Raw genomic sequence first — 20,132 nt, forward strand, 5'->3', positions numbered from 1 at the left:
ACTGAATTATCTGGTAATTATAAACTCTTCTGTACAATTAGATATTTCTACTTCATTGGATTTAGGATTTCAACCTTGTTGCTTTGAGGGTTCTGAGAGAGCTGCGCAACCTGGGGCCATTGACATATTTCACAGGCTGATATTTTTTTGATTTGTCTTGTAAGAATTGGGCATATTTAGTCATGGTTGTGGTATTTTATTTTTACAGGCAAGGTGAATGGGCCTCTTTGTTTGTGAAGATGTTGTGTGGTCACAGAAGACTTCTTTGTGCTGTTCTTCTCAGACTCTTGCATCTCGTTGGTCACCAGGTAAGAGAATGGTATCCAAAGTTTCTGAATGCTTAAGAAGGGAGATTAACAGCTTTGTTTTCTTGCTGGAGATGGTATGAAATGCTTCCTAAATTGACTTTTCTGTCCCAACAGTCATAAGTGATGGTATGGCTAAAAATAAAATAAATACTAGAAAAACACTTTTGTCTTAAGGTTCTTATCGCATCTGAATAAAATAAATTCTGCTTGTGCAGTTTGATGTTATTGGCCTAGGATTAACAGGGTAATGACAGCATAGTTGTGTTTGCCCATGTGAATGTCAGTAACTTTGGAATTTGGTCTGAAATTTAGAAGTTGCTGTCAGCGGTTTGTCATTCTCTGGGCACCAGTTTGCATCCTCATGAAGTTCACTGTAGGATTACACACTCCCAGTCAAATCCTAAACTTGTGTAATGCCTTCACAATTAAATATTCCTCCCATCTTGGAGGAGACCCAAGATAGACCTCCCCTTCAACAAAATGAAAAGTAATGACATCTTTATTCAACTATTTGGCAAGTTTTATTTTAAATAAAATTAAATTTAGGCATACAGCACAGTCCAGGACTCCACCCAATTAACCTATACCCCGCGGTCTGTTTTCAATGGTGGGACGAAACTGGAGTCCCCGGAGGAAACCCACACAGGCACAGGGAGTATGTAGAAACTCCTTACAGACAGCATGGGATTTAAATTCTGGTCCTCTTTGCTTGGTTTTGTTAAGGCATTGTGCTAACCATTACACCAACCGTTCCACGCAATGCTCTTAAATTTTCTTTGTATTTTTTTTCTTTAATTGGTTTGGTAAATGTTTGTGTTTTAGGCCTTTGCATTTTGAGGTTTTAAATGTTTAATTGCTCATTTGTTTTAAATGTATTTGAAAGTTGCTGAATATTTAGAGCATTTCTTTTCCCCCGGAGGTTACCGATTTTCTTAAGGGCTTATTTTAGCCACATCATGATTCCTGGAAAAGGGTCTTGTTAAGACATGCAGCGCTGCACTTTGATCCTTCCTTCCAAAGGCGTCTGCAAGTTTCTGCTAGGAGGGTCACCTGAGCTGGGATCTGATTCTCTCTCTTTACCAAATTTTACACCAGGTTGAAGCAAGCCCTCAAACTACAATAGCCTGCTGCACATCACTTTGAAAAATGATTGAAATAGAATTGCTAATCATCCATGTATTCTGCCTTGAGATTTTGACAAAAGATATCCTTGCATAATTAAAACCTATTTAATATTTTTCTTTGTGTATAGGGTTCTTCTCTCAGTGATGTTCACATTTTAGGACTGGCCGGATTTACCATTCACTTACACATCTTGCAGATCTCCCTTTCTGTGGAGAACTCTCAATCAACTGGCAAAGAGGAGGTGTCATTTGTCAGCCACCTAATCCAGTTCCTTTCCTGTAGAACTGGGGAGTCTTCTACATTCTGCCTGAGGTAAGTGTAGAGAATGTGCAGAGGCAGGCTATGTCTGAAGGAACAGACACAAAAAAACAGTAAAGGAAGATGAGGTGTACATCACTTAAATGCTCACTCCCAGCATGAGCTCACTATGGTGTGTAATATCTACTCCCTAGTTACCTGAACAGCACTTCCCAAATTTGTGACCTCCACCATTAAGGCACATGGGAATATCATATGCAGGTTTCCCTCCAAGATGCACAGCATCCTGAGCTGAAAATATATCGCTGGCCCTCCCTCCCTCCCAGCATCTCTGAGATTCACTCCACCAGTACTGTGGTACTTCACGACGCCATCGGCCAGGGCAGCACAGTGGGCACAGCAGTTAGCGCAATCCTATTACGCTGCTAGTGATGGGGACTGGGGTTTGAATCCTTCTGTTGTCTGTAAGGAGTTTGTATGTTCTCCCCATGCCTGTGTGGGCTCTGGTTTCCTCCCACTTTTCAAAATGTACCAGGGGTTGTAGGACAATTGGGTGTGATTGGACAGCACGGGCATGGAAGGGCCAATAAATTCCGTCCTTTTCAGTGATGTCCCCATTCCTTAAGTAAAAGTATTTATGTATGAGTTTGATTTATTTTTCCAATGGTTACAGATAATAAATCATCTCCTTTCCCTACAAAGTCGGGTGAAGGTGCAGCAGATGGATCAGGCTTTAAGAAACCTGCCCTCATCTTGCACTCTGCAGAATATGTGTTTGCATTTTACAAATAGTTGATGCATGCCCCGTTCTCAGTCTCAAATTAAGTTCTGTTTGCTTTTTCATGCAGGTTTTGTACAGCAGCGGTTGCTTATGGAGTCTGCTTGTCATCCCCTGATGTTGTGAACCAGTTTGTTCCTTCTGGGTTTGCGAAGAAGGTGAAGCATGTTTTTGAGCAAGTTTATGGCCATAGTTCTTGGCCTCTTTTACAAAGCAGTAACTGACACCTTCTAATTAGGAAGTTTTGATTTGCACCTCAGCAGTCATGGGAAGATCAAATTCAAGTTCATTTCCCAACAATTACTGTGGCTACCAGTAACAACTATAAAGATTGAGCAAAATGGGCTGGATTTTGTTGTTGGTGGAGAATAAAAGATGCAGTATGTACTACAACTGCCCAAAATGTTTGGTTTGGGTGTGTGTGTGTGTGTGTGTGTGTGTGTGTGTGTGTGTGTGTGTGTGTGTGTGTGTGTGTGTGTGTGTGTGTTTGTGGGTAATTGGAGATCCTTTTGAGCATAATTTCCTGTGCAGAATATCTGTGTACAAGTTGAGTAATGCCGGCTCACTTTAACCAAGACACATCTAGAATCTGGATTCTGTGGAAAATTATGTATAGAGAAAAAAGTTTTGTGAGAGGAGAGAGTTGAGCGAATTGGAAGCAAAACATTTTGGTGTAATCGTTCTTCGTCTCCAATTAAGAATAAGTTATGAAAGAGTGCTATGTTACACTTGTAAAATGAACATCAGAAATGGAAGCAGGAGTTGACCATGGAGTCTTCTCTGCCATTCAGTGAGATTATGACTGATCTTTGACCTCTGCACCATGAACCTGTGCCAAATGCAGAAAAAAAATGAGCAGCTGGATAAATCCACGGGGCCAGGCAGCATCTGCAGAGGCAAGGATGTTTGATGCTTCAGGTCTCTGCCTGAAATATCGACCATCCCTTTCTTCACAGATGCTGCCTGGTCAGCTCCCCCTGGAGTTCATTTTTGTTCCAGATTTAATTGGAGACATTGGTTGTCTCTTCTATCTTCCTGAACCAAATCCATTCAATTTTTAAAGTTTGGGAGTTGTTGTTGTTGACCTCCTTTGGTTTCATTGGTGCACCTACAGTATCAGTCAAGCTGTGACCTACTGCTCATCTGACAATAATTTGTGAGTGTCTGTATTTAACTGCACATGTCTGATCGTTTGTAATTGGTCTCGAGTAACTGAGTGCTGATAATCCCAGTGCAAAAACAGGCCAACTGCTCACAGCAAGGTTTTTTTTGCTTTTATTTAGCTACAATATATTATTCCACGACTGATTCCAAAGTCCCGAAGAGAACATGGGGAAGTAGAGGAACATACCTGGAATAATCTTGTTGGTCTGAACTTAAACTGGACAGCTGCAGCACTTTCAATATTTAAGCACCGTATATTCAAGAAGCTTACTCAGTTGGACCATTTCCAAGTAACTGAAATTTGTAGCTTATCAGACTGCCTTTGATTAGATATGTTGTATCGTTGTAGAAAATCTTGATCTATAATTAAACCCATATTCATTTTGCATTGAATTGTGATGCATTAAAATTAAAATGTTCCAGTATTGAAACAATTCTGGCATAAAATGGATAATGATATTTGACAATCTGTATGGTGCTCCACTGTTCAAAATGGACTCTATATTGGTATCCAGTGGCATTCCAGTTTGGCACTGATTTACATCTCAATAGGTCATAGCGTGGTTATAATATTACCAAAAATTTGAGTACAATTTAGTAGAAAATGGTAAATAGCTCAAGTTTTTTCAGTCAGGATTTTGTTGCAAGGAAGTTTACATATCCTGGTAATTAAATGACTTAATTGGCATTCACAGCAGGTGTGTTGGAAATATCAAAACATTTTTTGTGCATTTTAGTATAATATTGGGAAGTTGGATGTTTCTGGCAATGAAATTAAAACCATCAATTACCTCTCCTTCAGCTAACATTTTATGATTGGTTGATGTCTGAACTGGAAATTCAGCCACACAGGGATCTGCTATGTGATATAGACAGGTAACTATCTTATTGACTCTAATAGAAATATGGAAAAAGCTTTATTCCCCAGAATGTTGCATACTAAATAAATGAACCGATTCCTCCTAAAGATACCAGTTGGAAAGTAAGCTGCATCGCGTTTGTCTTGGAAATGAGGTCAATCTTACAATGTACCTCTGCTGAGAATGAATAATTAGCTTTTTAACCTTCGATTGAAAGCTGTATAAAGGAACATTGTACCATTTCATTGATTTCTCTGTATAAAATTAAACAATTTTTTTATATCAATTGCGATTAAGATCACTCCATTTAACTGTCACCTACTTCTAGGTTCCATGTAATTTTTGTTGAAAATTAAGGTGTCATCTACCATTGCAAGAATTGCATTGGTAACTTGGTAGATGGCGTTCCTAGATTTGCCCTTTCTAGTGATTGTTGACCGTCATTTAATAATGTTGAATGTTGATGAGAAACTAAAATCATGAAACGTTCTATACTTCAATTACAGACAAGAATATCAGCATTGGGCTTGTTACCAACATTACCTGCCATCTCCCCTTACAGCAGGTGGCTGTGGAGGAGACTTAGTGACTGCATGTAGGATTATTACTAAAGCAATAATGGATTTTAATAAAAGGTAAATTTCCAAAATGTGTTACATGATTAGATTACATCCCCATTCTGGATTATAATGTCGTTTTTCACTTTCTGCCTTGCCGTTGTTTCTGTGAAAATCTTGGCCTTTCCCCAACCCTCAATATTATTGCCATTTCTCTTCTTACTAACTTAGAGCACCTGCAGCTTTCTCTCTCAGACTGTGGAACTTTGATGTAGTTTGGCCACAAACTGTAGGCATCCTCACATAAAACATATTCAGTTCAATTAACCTTCAGTCAGCCCCACTGTGAAAGACAAGGTGCATGAAGCTATTGTGAGAACTTGTATGTGGCTCACTTCATCTATCAGAAGTTTCATGGCTTCTGTCAACTCTTGAGTCAAGGAGGAGATTGACTGGGGAGAGTACTGCCCGTTTTCCTAACTCCCTGCCCATGCACCCAGTATTTGAAAGATTGAGAAATAGAGGGTTATGGGAATTGGCACAGAAAAGGAATTGAGCCGAGCATAAATCAGGTGAAAATGGTGCATACTCGAGGACCATGGTGCCCTACTGCTCTTATTGTGTTTCCATTCACCTGGTCAAACATCTCAATGGAAAAATCAAAATTAATAAGAGATCTGAAAATCCTAAATCAATGGAAGAAAGGGATCTTTTTGATGTTTGCCCTCAGAATGCAGTCAGACAGGTAACAAGTTGCAGACAAGGTTGCAGGGTGCACTACCTGGTGTCACTACACATCACTTTCAGTAGCTCCATCTCCTTGCGATTTTGGAAATGGGATTTGCTTTCTTTGCTGATTGTTTTATGATTATTTGCAGAGCAAAGCTTCAAAACTTTAAAGAATCTGGTTGTACAGAACTTCCTTCATTCAATAAATCAAGTTATGAAAACATCATCTGCCGACTACAGGTAATACTCCTTCCACAGATAGAATCATTAGTGAAATGAAACCTGTGCATTTTTAAAGAACAATCGAATATTAGTTTTTAATCCCCAAAATTATAATTAAGTAATTTAATTATAAAAATAGGCAGCACTGACAGAGATGCTGTACTGGCGCTGCTGGTGCGGACCCAGGGAGAGCCGGGAGCAGAGACTCAGCGCTCCTCCACGGGGTCCTACTGCCCAGTCCAACCACTGACAGTTCCATCCAGACTTTAAACAGCCTGTTAAAGAAATACATGATGTTTTATCTAAAATTGCTACAACTATGGGGTCTGGGCCAAAGATGGCAGCGGCCTCGATGGGTTGCAGACTGGGAGAGCAGCAAACTGTTGGGCACCAGTAATGGAGAGAACACCCCCTGTTGAGAAGGAGAAGCAGAGGAGACAACCCTAGGGATGGTGACCACGGTGGCAGACCAGCGATGGGCTCTGAGGCTGAAGGCCACAGACAGGCGGCAATTATTGGTGGCTTGTGGTCAAGGAATCCACACAGACTATGGGCTGTGGCAACCTGAGATCAAAGGACTCACCAGGCTGATGAAGACTGGCACATGAGAACCACATTTTGGAACCAGGATTCGAGAGGATACTGAAGGCAGGGAGAGCTTCCAAAGGGCCCAGGGTGTTGAAGGATTCCTTGTCATGTTGAAGGTTTGGATTTGTGCTCGGGTTGCTGAATGGTTTGAATTGAACTGGAATCTTGTGTGGCTGCAGGAGTGCTGGTATAAGCTGCTGCTTTGCCATTCATAAATTAGTGGCTGCATCTCAATCCACTTTCTAGTCTGACCCTATACGTCCTGACTTCATGATGGTGTGAAAGTCTATGAATCTTGCACTCGAATGTATTCGATGACTAAGCAACTGTAAACTCCTGGATAGATAATTCCAGGGACTTTTTATAAATTAATTTTTAAAATTATTTTTAGTTGTATTTAGGAGAATTTTTCCATCAGTACAGTCAATGTGTTCTAATCATTTACAGGAAATGGTGTTTGATCTGGAAAGAGTAAAAGCAAAAGCATCAGACAAAACTTTATCACTTGAAGGTGGCCACTTTCTCTTGGATGTTTTTCGGAATAGACATGCAAAGCTGGAATTGCCAATCTTGAGCAAGCATTTGGAACATCAGATTGAATTGCAGCTATTTGTTAGGTAAGAGTAAGAATGAAAATCCTTAAAAGTAATTGTCACAGAGTTAAAAGATTGTACTGCATTAACATTGAGCATTGGGTTGTAAGCATATTTTTCTACTATGATGTTATTAACAATTTGAAATGATACAAGAAAGGTAAATCCTGATTGCATGATGACAGATCCTCATCTGAGGTGTCTGTTCAAGGTTACACCCAAGGTTTTCTGAAAAATTAAGAGTCCAAACCAGGAACCCTAAGAAATGAGCTACTTAACCATCCACTCAACCAGTTTTATGATCATATATGGTAACTGCCTTGAGTATTGTTTCTTCCTGCTCACTCTTTAGTTTGATTTGAGCAATCAATTTTGTATTTCCATTTAAATCTTGTTTAAATTTCAAGATAAAAAGGGGCCACAGCATTCTCTGGGTCTCCTCTTTGTGTACATCATTAGCTTTGCACTCACAATCTACAACACTGTCCATGCAAACATACTACATAGAGGAGATTTGAAGTTTCAGATGCATTGGTTGTCAAAGGAATTTTGTGACCCTGTGGAACATCATCCTGTAGTTTGAGCATTTATAGCATTTATAGAGCATTCTATAAATGCTCATTCGATGTTGTAAATAATTATACAGTGTCTGCCTCATCTCTAGTGCCCCTAAATGATGATCTTCAACACAAATCTAGCCAGGGAATGTCAACACTTGCTAAAGTTGGAGAAACATAGCTTCAGAGCCAGATCCTGATTTCACCATTGTTTTTTTTTGGAGCAGGTGGTATTTAAAATTATGAGTGGGATCCCTGCTCTATCTGGGGCTAAAGAATGCAGGGAGACTGATCAGCAAATGAGAGAAACTAACTATACAGAAATACTGGGATTGAAAGCAGTATCATTCTATTTCATGGTGTCCAATTTTATGTTGGATAGACAAATTTTCCCTGTCAGTAGCACCTTAATAAAATGAGAGTAAAGTGTTGATTCTCATACAAGATTCTGCCTTTTTTTTTTGTGTGACGCAATTAGAATTCTAGCGGCACTTCCTCCTGATGTGTTGTTTAGAACCTGCAAAGATGGACTGAAGACTACTTTGGAATGTGTGGAATTCTTTCACTTTACAAATGAAGAACTAGTAAGTCTGGGTTTGAAAACTGCAACTAACCAATTGTTTCAGTTTAGAAGTAGACCCCAACATGCCATTCAGTCTATGAAATAAATGATGATACTTGGTAGGAATGTGTTTAAAAAGAATCGTTCATTAATAGAGATTTCCTGTTAAGTCCTGTTAGATCTTGATTTTGTTTCTCTGTGGATCTCGATAGATTTTTTTTACACAGAAATTCCATAATATTGCAGTAAGGAAGACCCAGCATTAAGCCAGCTTTGGTCATTTACACAGAACCAAACAAAGCCGGTATAATGCCAGATCAGTGTGGGGTTTTTTTTTAAACGCAGCAAGCCGACATTCTGGGAGTAAAAGAGGCGGGACTTGAAACTGGACACCGACGGCATCCAGTGTCACGTATAACGTATTGTATTTGATGGCGTGTTAGAGCCACTTTTTTCCCAAAAAATGACTCAAAAATATTCCCCCAGTCTTGTATGCCAAGTTGAAATTAGGGTGATAATGGTGGGTAATGCCGACAGTGATTGTTATTGCTGCGTGGTTCACTGCCATCACCGCTATCAGTCCCTGCACTGGTCATTGGTGTGTTTTGAAAGTGTCAGGTTTGAGGAAGATGAATCTGGACACAAGGGTTTGCAATCAAATGTTACTTTTATTAACACTCAAACAATTAATAGAGAATGGGAAAATTGTAGCAGGAATTAGACATGCACAATTTATAAAAGTGTGGGAAAATCTACTGCAAGTATTGATCTATAGCACTGCATTTCGACCTTTTACTTTCCATTCTCATCCCACTTTTTTTATTTTTTTATTTTTTTTTTATTTTTCACACCATAAATCACATTAGCCATGATATACACTTTTTCTTTTTCATTCTCATCCCACTTTAAGTAATCCCTATGCCATCGATGCTTTGGGTGGGATGTGAGTGTGAAGGGAAGGTTGAGAATCACTGCTCTGGACCCAAATGTAACTGAAATATTTTGCTTGAGGAAAAGTTGTCATTGACCCATTTCCTTTGGAGTTATGAAACCTTGCACATAACGAGTCAGTTAGGGACCATTAAAACAGTGATTTTCAAACTTTTTTCTTTCCACCCACATACCACCTTAGATAATTCCTTATTAATCACCGCTATTGATTGTTAGGGGGAGTGGGGTGGTGGGCTTCAGACTATTCAAACAGGACAAACCCACAGACCAACTTGCTCACACCACAAGGTGACTAGAGATACCTGGGAACAAGCTGGTGGGATCAGTGTGGGGCGAGTCTTTTATCACAATGCCACTCCCTAACACTAATCTCCTCTCTCTTAATATCTGAAGGTCTGTCAGTGACAAGTCTTGAATACATTCTTCTGGCTATCCATCCCATAGGATGATTGCTCCTTTCAGTCAGTTTGTGGGGTTTGATATGAGGATTACCCCACTCCTCAGAAAGGAATAGTATGTGCGTGAATGGATTTAGGTGAGATGAGGTTGCACAGGTCCAGACCCACCCCCACAACATGCCTTCCCAGATCCAGCAGCATGGTGAGGTTCAAGACAGCTGGAAGAAGTTCTGTTGCAGTGAATGGCCAGATCAAGCTTCAATGCAAAGGATCCCCTTTCTGCACTTCACGGCACTTGTTTGCTAGATGGCTGTTGATCCTACAAAAGGGTCTTCCGCCCTTTGACGCGTCTTGTTTTGCATCCTGCACTATGTCTAGCCACCCTCTGCGCCAGCCTGGTAGGGAAGCTGGTTTAGTTGCTGACCACCTGACCATGCGACAGGTAGTACTGGGTTACACTGTACCAGTAACATTCAGGCAAGTAACCTGACGCTCAAGAATACATTCAGTAACTGAGCATTCACACCCTCCTTCTGTAGAGTTCCAAATTCAGTACCCTTTCATACATACTTTTTATCTTGTTCATGTGATCAAGCCCTATTTTGAAAGACCAACAACCACCCCACATTTGTCCTGTCAAGATCATGAATTGTGTACATACGAATTAAATCATTTCTCATTCTAGTGCTGTGGGTGGAGAGGCACAATAACTCAAGGGGGGGGGGGGGAGGAAATGCCTGAGAATGGCCCCCCTCCCCCTTGGCATCGGCTGTATCGAGGATGCATCATTACTTCACCTCCAGCTCCAGCCATTTCATCTACAGCTCATTTCAGACTTCTGCATTTACGGGAGCATGCCTAGACCTCCGATATGAGCTAAACCATGAGTGCCAGTCAGGTATTCCCTAATGAACTACTTGCTGTCAGCCAGATTGATTCTGCCTTTTATCTTTGCTGTTTGATTGTGAACCACTGGGAGAGAGCAGGACAGTGGTATTAATGTTTAAAAAGATTTTTCCTGTTGTCCTACTTACACGTTTTGCCCAAGTTTTAAATGCTTACCCATAAATACATTTTTTTTAAAAACCGTACACATACACATCCTTACCCAGTTGGTCCTGGATTGCCCTTTTACACAGATGCCATTCTGGGGCCTGACACTGCTCCTGCTGCCAGTAAAAAGCTGGGACTAGAATGAGCCCACCATCTGTGTCGGTGCTTTTTAGACAGCAGGTGTAGCTTTAAAAAAGCTGCAAATATCCCAGAATGAAGGGGCTACATAAAAAGTCTCTGTTGAATGAGCTACAGATGTATCTGCAGAAGTAATAACTTGCATTTTCCAATGTAGAAACTGCTCATTGCTTCACTTGTGTCCCAGCTAATAAATAGGGGGATCAATTTCTCAGCATCTGTGTTGTTCCCCCGATGTGCCTAAAATTGTAAACCCAATAATTTTAGAGTTAGGAGTCCTATCACCCAAAATAAGCACTTGGATTTCTTTGCTAATGAAACATCTATTGTCAATTTTGTTGCTTTCTGGAGAATTGTGCAACCTGAGTGTAAATTTGCATTTTATATCTATTGGACTAGGATATCCCATGTTTGGAGATAAATACTGTCAAAAGCAACAGGGCAAATAGTTGAGACTAGATATGCAGAAGTGAACAACTACCCATTTGAAATCCTACATTTTGTCCTCATTTTACGTGATACTTTTTATAGTTAGGAGAAAAAAATTAAAAAGCTTTGAGAAACTGACAGTGGAGTGAGAGTGATAGAGCTTTGCTCTCAGCACCTCCCAGCTCCTTTGTGCTGCAGTGTGTAGTTCACCCAGGACGCTACTGGTACAAATAAAACTTGTGTAAAGATGAGGGATGCCCATTTAAGACCAAGGGATGAGTGTTCTGAATCTTTGTCAAAGGGCAGTGGAAACAACCTTTAAATATTTGCAACTTGAGGATTCTTGACAAGCCAAGGGGCGAAAGGGTACCAGAAATTGTTGGGAAGGCGGAATAAAGTTCCTGTCATTTCTACTCTTACTGAATGATGGAGCACTTCAAGGGACCAAATGGCTTTCTCTTCCAATTGTGAATGTTTGTGTGCATGTTGGTTATAAGTAAAGGCAAGTTTACAAGGCATTTTCCACTATAAATGGGCTGACAAATTCTGGTCACGCTGCTCAGAAAATTACTTGACTCCTATTGTGAATGTCTTCTTTTTCTGATAATGTGATCACCCAGTGTGGAAAAAGTTAGAATGTCTTGCTTTTGTTTGAAGGGATTGTTGATTATTTTTAAATGTGCATTTTTAAGAAGTACCTATACCATCTCTCAGACTTCCTCATTAAATAACAAGTTAGGTCTATTGCGTGACCACTTCACCAAACACCTATGTTCAATTGTGGGTCTAAACTTGAGTTTTCTGTAGCCAACCATTTAACTCCTCAGCTTCAACCAATGTCAGGGTGAGGGCAAACTTAACTTGAGGAACAACACATATTCCTCCCAGACAGTCGTGAATGTAGTGGCTTGAACATTGATTTTATTTGTAATTTCAGGTAACTCTTCCCACCTCCATAAAGTTGCACTGCTCCCTTCTCTTTCCTAGAGTTGCACTTTTTTCTCTAACTTTTCTTTGTCTCTTTCCTGTGAATCCCTCCCCCCACGTGTCCCTCCAACTCTTGCACCTTCTGTCCCATTCCTTTTTACTCTTGTCCCTCCTGCAGCTTCTTTTGCCTTCATGGATATAATATTACCTCCATTTCACCTTTAACTTGGTAAGGATTCCATCTTGAAATATTGATAATTCCTACCCAAGGGTTCTGTCTGACCAGCTCAGTTCCTCCACCAGCTACTGGTTGCTCAAGATCCCAGCATCTGTAGTCTTTGTGTTTCTTATTTCTATTTGTTGCTTGAGTGTGCTGTGTACAATACACTGAATATATAATGCGCTGATAATCTTCAGCTGTCAACTTCTCATTCAAGCAAAAGCTGAAAGTGAAAAAAATTGCAGATGAGAACAGAAAGTTTCGGAAACCAAAGGTTTCCCAGTTTTGTAGATCAGGTAGCATTGCTGAAAGAGAAATTGTAAGGTAGCAGACTTGAGATCCTATGTCAGAACTGGGAAAGGGAGGAAGCTCGTCTTCTCTCTCTTTCCTCGCTGTCATCCCCTTATCTCAAAACTTAGTACAATGAACCTTCATTCTGCTTCCTCTAGTTACAGTTGATGGGAATTTAAAGGAAGGTGTTCAATTTTATGAATGGTTTTTAAGCTGAAGCTTATTGAAATTTTTTGCCAGTAGATCGTCAGGCAAAGTGAGCCTTAATTGTGGAGTTCATATTCTCTGTCTTAGTTTTAATCCGTGCTAATTGAGGTTGTGAACTCAGTGGGTTTTTTCTTTGTTCGACAGCGGAATGGCTACTCCAAGGAGTTGGTGCTTCCTTTTGATGTTACCTTGCACTTCTTCAAAGTAAGAAATCTGATTCATTACCCTCCTGGTCACTATGTTTAATGTGCACACTTCATGTAACATTCTATTAGATACAAAATGAGGTTGAGACATGATCTTTCTTCCAATAACTGTATTACATAATAATTATCATTTATTGAACTGTCCTACAGAGTTTGCTATTACAGTGGAGCTACTACACCACTTCAGAGCGCAGGAAACAATTGCCTCCAGTAATTCACTGAGGATAGATTATTGGCTGGCTAGTTAAATTAAGCAAGCCTGCGAGCTTCATGCTTACTACTTGAACTGATGCCAGCTTTTTAGTTTGCTCTGAAGAATGTAGGCATTGCCAGCAAGGTTGACATTTATTGCCCATCCTTAAGTGCCCCCTTTGACAGGTTGGCGATGAGCTCCTATAGTGTGTGGTGAAGGCACTCACACAGAACTGTTGGGCAGGACATTGCAGAGTTTTGCAATATTGGTCCTACTTTTTCAAGTCAAGTGTGCAGATTGAAAGAGAAGCTGGGGTGATGCACCTGCTGCTCTTGTCCTTGGTGCTAAAGGTTGTGAGCATTGGAGTAGCTGGGGCGAGTGGATGCAGTGAATTCTGCCGCTGGTACTTCCTGTTCCCACTGTGATGGAGGGGTTGACTCTTTGGGATGCCAATTGAATGGGTTGTTTTGACCTGGATGGTAAGTTTCTTGAGAGTTACACTCATCCAGCCAAGGAGAGACCATTCTGTCACACAGTTGACTTGTTCTTGTAGCTTGAGGGCAGTTAACAAGCTTTGTTGTGTAAGGAGCAACGTGCTATTGAATACTCGATCTCTTGTCTGTACTTGGAGCCACAATATATATGTAGCTGGCACATTTTAGTGTCTGGACAATAACTCCCAGGATATTGAGGGTAGAGCATTCAGCGATAGCAGATTCATCAAGAGCCAAGTTTTGGGCTCGCTCTTGTTGGAAGTGATCATTTTCTGGCAGGAATGTTGCAGTAGAAGTCCATAAATCCAGACCACCCGAAAATTCAGACTTTTCAAAAACCTAGATTTGTTAAATTTAGCTAGGTGTTTGTGTGTGTACGCACGCAAGTGCCACAGACACACAGCGGCAATAAGCAACCACAAAGGTATGTCACCTAGTATTCTGTAATTTTCTTTTGCAATTTCCGTTTTAAACAATTTCAAGCATTACATGCTTTTTTTTTTGTAGTGAAAACATTGTTAAGCGTTTTTTTTTTAAACTGCTTGTTTTGATAAATGAGGCAAGGTCTATTTGCTGACAGATGAGCTATAATCTCTTCTTTATTCCTCCTTAAATTTGAATATTAAAGTACTGCCTAAGAATCCATAAAATCTGGACTGACCCAATCCCTGAGCAGTTTGGATTTTCAGACTTCTACTGTTCTGGCCATCTATCAGTCCATGCCTGAATGTTGTCTAGGTCTTGCTGTATGCAGGTGGGGACCAGTTCATTTACTGCAGAGATGTGAATGAAACCGTACACATCATCAGTGAGCATTTCTGCAAGTGTCTGAGAAATTGAAATGGTGCTATCTCAGTATCCATTGGAATATGATTAAGCAGGTCATGACATCAAAAAAGTTGATTTCATAGTGTGGATTGCTTCTGCCCTTGTTCTGAGATCTTTAAACATGAATGTTATTGGTTTGTTTTTCATTGCTCTTTTCCGTGTAGGTGTTAATACACAATGTGAGTAAATGCTGAGCAAATTACAGGTATTATCTGAATACAAGAAAGTAATGAATGAATGAAGTCAAAAACCCAGAGAAAACTGGAGTTACAAGAATAGCCAGACACTTTTTTATTCTGAGGTTTACATGTGTTTAACAATTATTACATCATAAAAATGTAATTTCTTATTTATAATTACTCCAAAGCCTCAGTTTACATGTAAATACAAGAAATATTCCCAACACAATAGATGAAATAATGAGATAAAGAATAAATAATTTGATCTTAGTTTTACAAAGGCAGGATTGCAGTATCCAAGTTTGATAACTCAATATTCATGGGAGTTAAAATTTGAAGGTAATTATCAATCATCATTTTTGTTTTTTCAAAAATAAAAATATCCTTGGCTATTTAAATAGAGAATAAAGTGATGGATGATAAGATGAAAAGTTTAGATGAATAAACTTTGGAGGTTGCGTGTGTGGGGGGGGGGGGGTTCAAATGGTTTCCCTCTCAAGACTGTTTTGTGAAAGGAATTGCTATTGTTTTCTGGAGCAGGGGAGAGTGGGGGGAATACTGACCCAGAGCAGCAAAGGGTGAAGCTACTTGAGGCCCCAGTGAAAGCAAAACAATGAACTAAAGTTAAAGTTGTCAAAAATAAAACAAAAAAATGTAATAACATTTGTTTACCTTCTGTTGATACACCACACCAGACAATGACTGCCTAATAACTATTAGTCATAATGAGTACAGACAATGCAAAGATTCATTACCGAGTTTCAAACAAAACTCATGAACTCTTTAGTTATGCAGACTCCTCAGTTTCACAATTTCTATAATCACTACCTGTATCCACACCAACTCTCGCTGAACCTGCCTGTGGTGCGACTTGCTGAGTTCCTCGGTGTTTGGAGAATTGTCCTGCAAGGCATCTTTTTAGACCAGCCTTTCTCAACCTTTCTTCCCCTAGGACGCTGCTGAAAGTTTATGGCTCCCTTTGCTGTGATTCAGTCAAGTTTTGGTTTCTTCTGTACTTCTATCAACTACATAAAAATATTTGTTTCATCAGATGAAAATAAAACAAGCCTTTTACTTAAGTGTACTGTAGCCCTGGTGGGGACGAGGCGAGTTGGAGAGCCCCTGTTGAGAATGGCGGGTCTACACTACTGTATTGGATGTCTGGGAACAAACATTCTTTATCTGTCCTTGTTGTTCTCGTGGATAGTTCAAGGGTGGTGAGGCTGTTGATACTAGCTTACTTTCCAGATTTCAAGAAGAAAATTATCTCGATTAGGAGTTCATATTGAGGCTGATACGGATGTCAGCGTGACTCATTACAGAGAATACACTTCACCTCTTCTAGTTTCTCCATGACCCCCCCCCCCCCCCCCACTTCAGGCCCCTTTCAGTAGCACTTTCCCAGTGCTCGGATGATACCCCTACTCAAGTAACACTTTGTCTCGATGCTGCCTCCGAGCATCTGTGGCACCAAATGAAAGAAGACCGAAGCCCAATGGACATAGTGAGTTTTGTCAGGTTCAAAATCAGACTGTATCCATCACATTATTGACTTGGGACTTTTATTGATTCATGTTGTCATGTGTTCAGCATTAACTTGTCAGCAACATCGCAGGTTTATCTCAGATGTAAAAGCATGCATAAACTTGGCTTTTTCATGTGTCAGACTAGAAGAACAGGGTTCCAATCTTGCATGAGCTGTCAACAACAGTGGGGTTCAGGAAATGTATCTGAGAGCTATGACTGCACAACTCCAAAAGCAGTGTCATGTTTAGTTGAGCCACCATCCTGTCACTGAAGCTTCTGCACTGTTCACAAATCCAGATGAAGTCAGCCTCATTGTTAAATTGGAATGTAATACAGATCAGAGCGAACTAGTATGAATGGTTGCTTGAGATACAAGATGTTAATTATCAGATGGTGTGCTTTTACAATTATTCTGCATGAGTTAGGACACAAGAACAGAGCATTTAAGTCCTTGGAAGCACCACTATTTTCCTTAATGTTCAAATAAAATCACTCGTCAAAACTTGTCCTCCTGCTGTTTGGTGTTGTAACAATATTAAAAATATTTAAAGTTAGCGTGTACATATCTAAGGTAGAATACTAACAGCATTGGTATCAATAATGTTTGTATTTCAGAAATAATCAATAGCCCCTTTCCCACTGGCACCTTGCCCCAGGAATTAACGGGGAATTAACCGGGACAGGGTCCAGGGAGATAAAGAAAACAAACGGCACTGGGGATTGATGGCCTTGACTCCCCCCCCCACTCATATCCCTGGCGTCAGCGGATGCCGGTATGCTGATTTAAACCAGTGGAAAAGGGACAGCAGAAAGTTGCCCATTGAAAGTAGACTCTCCTGTCCCCGGGGATGAGATGTGTTCAGGGGAAAAGCAGTCTATGTTCCAGTTAACAGTGGCCCAGTGGAAATTGCACTTCCTATATCGGGACACTGAACAGCCAATTAATTGGGATGCCAGTGGAAAAAGGGCTAATAAGAGTTGAGAACATGATTCACATAAAGAATTCTGTGTGTTTCAGGGTTTGCTAAATGCTGCTGCCAACTGTGAAGAGCCCAGAAACACTGCTGCTGCTGTTCTAAGGGACAGCAAAGCACATTGCCCTCTGCTCCTGCTTTCTGCAACGGTAACATCAGCTGTGCATGCTTGATATTTGTGTCTAAACATTGCTATTCCACTCTGACCTTTTGTCATTTTCCATGAATTCATATTTCTTTGCAATGGAGAATGGGCACTCAAGGTCTCAGACTGATGCATCCATTCAATCAAAGCACACTTTTTTGCCATGAGCAATCAACCTATTGGACGACTGCGCAGTTTCTAACTGAATAGATAGCATAAAATTAGTCGATGCAATTATAAACTTGTATGGTCAAATAACTTGTGTATTGTGGATCGTAAATGGTCAATTCACCATAATATTCTGAATATGTCCCTGAATAATTATTTATATTTTCAGACTAGTAATTCCTCAGCACCTTGGTATCCTCATTATAATTTCCTGAGAGATTGCTGTAAAATCATTTTTATTTTCATTAAGGAACATAATGGACAAAATGGAATATTTTAAACTAAAAATATGTTTGTACAAACATAACAGCAGTTGATTATGGGCAGTACCCTCTTTATTTAAAATGTCAGAATTATTACCCACGGCTGAACTTCACAGATTTAGTGGAGATAGTTTTTTCTGTCTATTTGTGAACTGATATGATCTGGGTCGTCAGAAGCTGAGCTCTCTCATATTGATGGCAAGGAAATTGAGAAAGAAACAAGATGAGCCATTTTCTTGGGACTGGTGCAGTGTATTCCTGGCATGCTATCAGAATGTTTGTAAGCCTCTGAGTGCAGGCTCCTTTCAACTACAGAAGATTAAAAGGGAGTGGATTAAGAGTCCTATTTCAACTTGATCATTCTCATCCTGTGCTACACTTAGCCTGCAGCTGTGATTTTGCTGATGCGCTTTTTATTCAAAATAAATATTTGAATATCAGGTCCCCTTTTTCAGGTCTCTGAGCCTTTACACGAGATGTACTGTAACTAGTTCAGCAACTACAGCGGTACAAGTTGATAATTTCTGAAATGAAATGTCGATTTATTTCTTTCATCTTTCCGGTGCAGTGCTTGAATCTATGCTACACAAATGAAACCAAAGTCATCTCTCAATTGTCTAGAAAGTCCTTGGCTGGGGAATCCCAATATTGTTAGCACTGAGAGAAAATAAAACTGCCTGCTTGTGAAACATCTGCAATTTCCTCTCTCTGCTAAGAGTGATCACAAAATTGAAAGAAAAATCAGTGGCCTATTAGAAGCTGGTTTTTCGCACTTAACTGCCGTAGGGAGATTAAAGTGAGAGTGGTTGTTTTACTGTGGTGTCCCAGAATATCAAAGGTAGAAATTTGTTCAATCTCAACACTCCCCTTTTTCTAATTGAAGGAGGTTTAAATTGGAAGATCAAGAAGGGTTAACCATTATACCATTCCATTTCTGCTTTCGAACGTGCTAATATTATTTCTGAATACTGTTCTGATTTCAGATGGCTAACGTGCCATTTAAAAAGTAAATTCTTTGATTATTTAGATGCAAGTTTAGTTGCTGAATATTATCTGATGTGTTTATAAAATAATTTTCGTCAAGCTTAGAAATGGAAGCTGTTTTGATTAGTCACGTCCCACAATGTAATATAATTGCTGTGTACTAGAGGCAGGATTGAACCAGAAATGTGCTCAGTATGAAGCTACTAGGTCTCATCTCATTCCTAACATCAGTCTTTTGTTCCTTGTCCATGAAGCGTTGGTGGGTGAGACTGGAGCCTGTGCTTACTGCGCAATGGAAGCGGTTTAGTGATGCTTCACTGCCCAAGGAGTTGCAGAGGATGGCTGATGGCCAGTACTGGGCAAACAGGTAATCCAGGAAAAAAGGGTCAATAAATGATGGTTTAAAAAAAAGATCAAAGCTAGGTTTGAACAAGTGGAGCTTCTGTACTTTATGAATACTCTCGAATATGCTCTGAATTGTTTTAATTTGTGTGGGGTTCTGGGTGTCCCTGGCAAGATCTATTCCTAATTAAATTGTTCTTAAGGTAATGATGAGTTGAATTGCTAAGGGCCTTCTGATGAAAGTGTTCTGTGGTCAGGGAGTACAGCACCAAGTACTTGTCCCTTTTATTTAGATGCAGTCTTGGTGACAATTTTTCTGGAATGCATTTACAACTCCCATTTGTGGTTCTATTTTCCATCATAGATCTGAGTCTATTGTAGTTACGATGAACAACACAAAAACAGCCAATGACAATGTAATACATCGACTGTTCTTCCTGATACCAAATAATTTCTGAATTCTTATGGCATGTGACAAGAAGCATTGGAAAGCACTGCACATTGTGAAAACCAAGATCAGTGGGAAGTATGCATCTATAGGCGATGGAGAGAAAACAAACTAGGAAAAGGCATTGATTTGATTCCAGTAGGGAAAGAAGTGGAACTACTTGCATCAGGTGTGACCAATTTATCCCTTTCATTTTGCAAATACTTTTCACGTGGCCTTTCAATCTTGTGGTTCTTCAGTGGAAAAAAGGTTTCCTTTTCCTTTATATGATCAGATACATTTTAGAAGGACATGAATAAAGATACTACAGAATAGCAGGTTGGGTAATCTGAGGCAATACACAATCGTGATGGAGAAACTCAGCAGTTCCTGCAGCATCCATGGGAAGTAAAGCAATCTAAGGTTATCCTTGAGGTTTTTATTTACTAAAGTTACAGTCGCTGCCATCGTACAGAAGTAAATTTGA

The 20,132-nt window shown here is 40.0% G+C and overlaps 1 protein-coding gene across 3 annotated transcripts in view; it reads left to right on the plus strand.

Moving 5' to 3' along the window:
• Nucleotides 1-20,132, plus strand: part of LOC138744955 (Fanconi anemia group A protein-like) — a 77,257-nt gene that overhangs the window by 47,816 nt on the left and 9,309 nt on the right. Inside the window, exons 25-38 of one of the 3 annotated variants that reach the window (XR_011345895.1) lie at nucleotides 209-308; nucleotides 1,561-1,745; nucleotides 2,540-2,627; nucleotides 3,753-3,923; nucleotides 4,436-4,509; nucleotides 5,000-5,128; nucleotides 5,929-6,019; nucleotides 7,037-7,206; nucleotides 8,218-8,323; nucleotides 13,060-13,119; nucleotides 17,361-17,465; nucleotides 19,131-19,243; nucleotides 19,583-19,835; nucleotides 19,941-20,100. Coding sequence is in view for 2 of the 3 variants with exons in the window: in XM_069901869.1 (XP_069757970.1) it covers nucleotides 209-308; nucleotides 1,561-1,745; nucleotides 2,540-2,627; nucleotides 3,753-3,923; nucleotides 4,436-4,509; nucleotides 5,000-5,128; nucleotides 5,929-6,019; nucleotides 7,037-7,206; nucleotides 8,218-8,323; nucleotides 13,060-13,119; nucleotides 17,361-17,465; nucleotides 19,131-19,243; nucleotides 19,583-19,676 (1,486 nt within the window). In the remaining variant the exon portion in view is untranslated. Of the gene's footprint in view, nucleotides 1-208; nucleotides 309-1,560; nucleotides 1,746-2,539; nucleotides 2,628-3,752; nucleotides 3,924-4,435; nucleotides 4,510-4,999; nucleotides 5,129-5,928; nucleotides 6,020-7,036; nucleotides 7,207-8,217; nucleotides 8,324-13,059; nucleotides 13,120-17,360; nucleotides 17,466-19,130; nucleotides 19,244-19,582; nucleotides 20,103-20,132 lie in introns of those variants that run through there. The other 2 variants (XM_069901869.1, XM_069901867.1) reach the window with 2 other exon arrangements.

This window comes from Narcine bancroftii, chromosome 10 (genome assembly GCF_036971445.1).
Source record: "Narcine bancroftii isolate sNarBan1 chromosome 10, sNarBan1.hap1, whole genome shotgun sequence".
NCBI lineage: Eukaryota > Metazoa > Chordata > Chondrichthyes > Torpediniformes > Narcinidae > Narcine > Narcine bancroftii.